Here is a 3,596-nt window from a genome sequence, read left to right as displayed (position 1 = left end):
TTATTATAATTAATTAAAATTAATAATAATTAATTATAATTTAAGAATAATTAAATATAATTATAATAATTAACCATATTTAATTATAAAATGATGATAATTAATTTAAATTAAAATTTAATTATAATTAATTTTAATAAATTATGATTAATTATTATCACTAATAATTAATCATAATAATTATAAATTAATTATAATAATTATCCATTAATTTCTTTCATTTAAAAAAATGAGATCTTCCTTGCAAAAAAAAAATTCTTCTACATCCACATTTTTTAGATCTATGCTTCATTATTATTTTGGATTCATGCTGGTAGGTCTACTATCGAAGTTATAAATTTATTAAGAGATTTGATGGAGAAGTCAAAAAATGAGATCTTCCTTGCAAAAAAAAAATTCTTCTACATCCACATTTTTTAGATCTATGCTTCATTATTATTTTGGATTCATGCTGGTAGGTCTACTATCGAAGTTATAAATTTATTAAGAGATTTGATGGAGAAGTCTAGAGAGAATAAAGAGGATCTACATATGATATTTATTGATTTAGAGAAAGCATATAATAAAATTTCAAGAGAAGTGCTCTGGAGAGTTCTAGAAAAGAAAGGAATTAATAATGTTTATATTCAAATTATTAAGTGATTTGACCAAGCATTTTCCTATTTCAGTTGAATTACATCAAGCATCAACTTTAAGCTCATATCTGTTTGCTTTAGTCATAGATGTTCTTACTAGACACTTGCAAGAGGATGTACCCAGTTGTATGTTTTTTTTAATGATATTATATTCTTGTTGATAAGACTAGAGAGGAAGTTGAAGGGAAACTTGAGTTATGAAGGTCAACCTTAGAGTCTGAAGGCTTTCATTTGAGTAGGTCTAAAATCAAATACATGGAGTGTAATTTTAGTAGTAATAGTTCTAGTGGGGGGATTGTAACTTTGGGCAATCAAGTCATTAATAAAAGTACGTGTTTTAGATATCTTGGGTCTATTGTTTAAAGTGATGGTGAAATAAATGGAGAAAATATTAGTAGAATTCTTGTTGGATGATTAAAGAGGAATGTATCCGGCATGTTGTGTGATAGAAAATACCCCTCAAACTTAAGGGAAAATTCTATAAGATGGTGGTGAGACCTGCAATGCTTTATGGCGCATAATGTTGCCCATTAAAAGAGAAGCATAAAATTAAGTTAAGTATTGTAGAGATGAGAGCTCAGGTGGATGCGTGACTTCACTCTTATTGACAGAATGTAAAATGAGTATGTATGTGAAAAGATAGGATTAGCTCCAGTGGTAGATAAAAAGATTAGAGAGAGTTGCTTTAGATGTTTTTTTTTTATAAAACATTGACCTTCCGATGACCTAATTAGGAGAGTAGATGCTTTAGATTCTGCCTCTGTTAAAGAAGGATTTGATTAGAAAATGACCAAAATGGTCCCTTGATTTGTTATGAATGATCAAAATAGTTCCAGCTATATCAAAAAATCATTGTGATTCTTCAATTCCTTAAATTTTTAAAAATTTGAGGACCAAAATGATTATTTAATATAGTTGAAGATGATTTTGATCATTCTTAAAGAGTTAGGGGACTATTTTGATCTTTTTCTCGTTAGAAAATATTAGAAATGGCCTTTTTCTATTAGATTTAAATGAGATTTGACTCATAATAGGACAATGAAGGCAAAGGATTTATGTAGCCAACACCACGTAGTCGGATAAAGGCTTTGATATTATTATATGTTTCATTACTCCTCACATAACATCATTATATAACTTAATTGTTTGATTTCTCTGTATTTTTTTTATCGTTCCATTTGTTCTTAGATATTAACTTGTTTAATATTCTATTAAAAAGATTTGTTGCCCGAACCATTGAAATACCACAAAAAGCACTGCAAATCTGAATATGTACCTCGAATATCCACTACGTTTTTGGCAGGTTATTAGAGTTAAATGGTCATTACATGCGAGGGAGGAGATCGTCTTTGAGCTTCTGCAGCACTTGAGGGGAACAGCCACAAGAAGTCTACTGGAAGGAATCAGAAAGAGCACACGAGAAATGCTAGAGGAGCAGGAAGCAGTGCGTGGGCGGCTCTTCACCATTCAAGATGTTCTTCAAAGCACAGTTCGTGCATGGTTGCAGGTACTAATGGACATACATGCAAGGAAGGTTTAGCTTTCTACATCTAATGTCACCCAATCTTTAAACTTGCATTAAATTTGTCATTCAGGATAAAAGTCTGAGAATCACTCATAATCTGGGGATTTTTGGCGGTTGTGGACTGATTCTCTCTATAATAACTGGCCTATTTGGGATCAATGTGGATGGAATCCCCGGGGCTGAGAATACTCCATATGCATTTGCACTATTTTCTGGAGTTCTCTTCTTCATCGGATTCATATTAATTGGGCTTGGTATGCTCTATCTCGGGTTAAAGAAGCTCACAACTGAAGAGCAGGTCAACGTTAGAAAGCTTGAGCTGCAGCAGCTGGTTTCCATGTTCAAACATGATGCGGAGACACATGCGAAGGTTCGAGAAGGTGTCTCAAGGCATAACTTGCCACCAACTGCTGCAGATATGTTAAACGGTGCTGACTACATTCTTATTACCTGAGCACTGTACTGGAGCTACCAACAAGTAGCAGAAGAGGATCTCAGTCATCTGCTATAGAGTGTAGCAGCTTGTGACATTTTCTCATCCTTACGAGAAAGTGATGAATATTCAAGTCTCCTCAAAAGATCCGAGTCTCCTGTTGAGTATCATCTCTTGCTAGAAATGGCTACAAGATCGCAACTATTTCTGTGCTGATGGTCTTCATTTCTTGTTAATTTGCTCTGAATAAAAGCAATGAAAAAAATGACAATCGATTGCAGTTATCAGCAGCTTTGGATTTCGTTTGGGGCGGCTTTCTTAATGCTTTCTAAAGCATCTTTCTAATACAATAATTTATAGTTCAAAAAATTTTTGTACTGAAAAGCTGCTTTAAAAAACAGTAAAAAAGTCGTCCCAAACGAAGCCTTAGCTTAATGCTGTAATGTTGGTTATAGTCACATCCATTGTAAGATTTTATAAATCTTTCAATGAACAATGCTTCTTGTACCGCTAAAATTAACATGCATGTTAACTTATTTGGTTGTGGTGCATGCATAAGAGAATCATGGAGTGATGGGTTGGTGGGTTTATGTATTTTTACATAATGTATAATACAGAAGTCTTGTAAAAATGTGTTAACTTATTGGATGGAAAGAGCATTTCCTATTTCGAAGTTCTGATTGGGTTGTAGTAAGTATTTGAATTTGTGATCTTATTTATTGCTCATGGCATTCACTATTTTTCAGATTGGTGGCAAATTGGACAGTATAATTCCACTGGACTGCAACGAAAGGGCTGTTTAGGTTGATCAACCAAAGGCCAACTGGCTTAGAAAGGTGCCATTTACTTTATCTCTGTCATGATATCACATAGGACCTGAGGTAAGCCCATCAAATTAAGAGCATACATCTTTGTTAGGTAAATGCTTAAAAGAGAGAAGTTAGAAGGTTCTGCTGTCCTTTATATGACATCTTTTAGGTTAATTTAATCTTTGCATCCTTAC

At 33.0% G+C, this 3,596-nt stretch overlaps 1 protein-coding gene across 8 annotated transcripts in view; it reads left to right on the top strand.

The window, feature by feature from the left end:
- Nucleotides 1–3,270, top strand: part of LOC110114427 — a 48,027-nt gene extending 44,757 nt beyond the window's left edge. For all 8 annotated transcript variants that reach the window (XM_020847302.2, XM_028696652.1, XM_020847300.2 and 5 more), the window contains 2 exons: nucleotides 1,939–2,142; nucleotides 2,231–3,270. In XM_020847302.2, the coding sequence (XP_020702961.1) occupies nucleotides 1,939–2,142; nucleotides 2,231–2,614 (588 nt within the window). In that variant the 3' untranslated portion in view covers nucleotides 2,615–3,270. The remainder of the gene's footprint in view (nucleotides 1–1,938; nucleotides 2,143–2,230) is intronic.
- The last annotated feature ends 326 nt before the right edge of the window (nucleotides 3,271–3,596 follow it).

Source organism: Dendrobium catenatum, unplaced genomic scaffold (genome assembly GCF_001605985.2).
Source record: "Dendrobium catenatum unplaced genomic scaffold, ASM160598v2 fragScaff_scaffold_798, whole genome shotgun sequence".
Classification (NCBI taxonomy): Eukaryota; Viridiplantae; Streptophyta; class Magnoliopsida; order Asparagales; family Orchidaceae; genus Dendrobium; species Dendrobium catenatum.
This window is presented reverse-complemented; position numbering and strand designations above follow the sequence as displayed.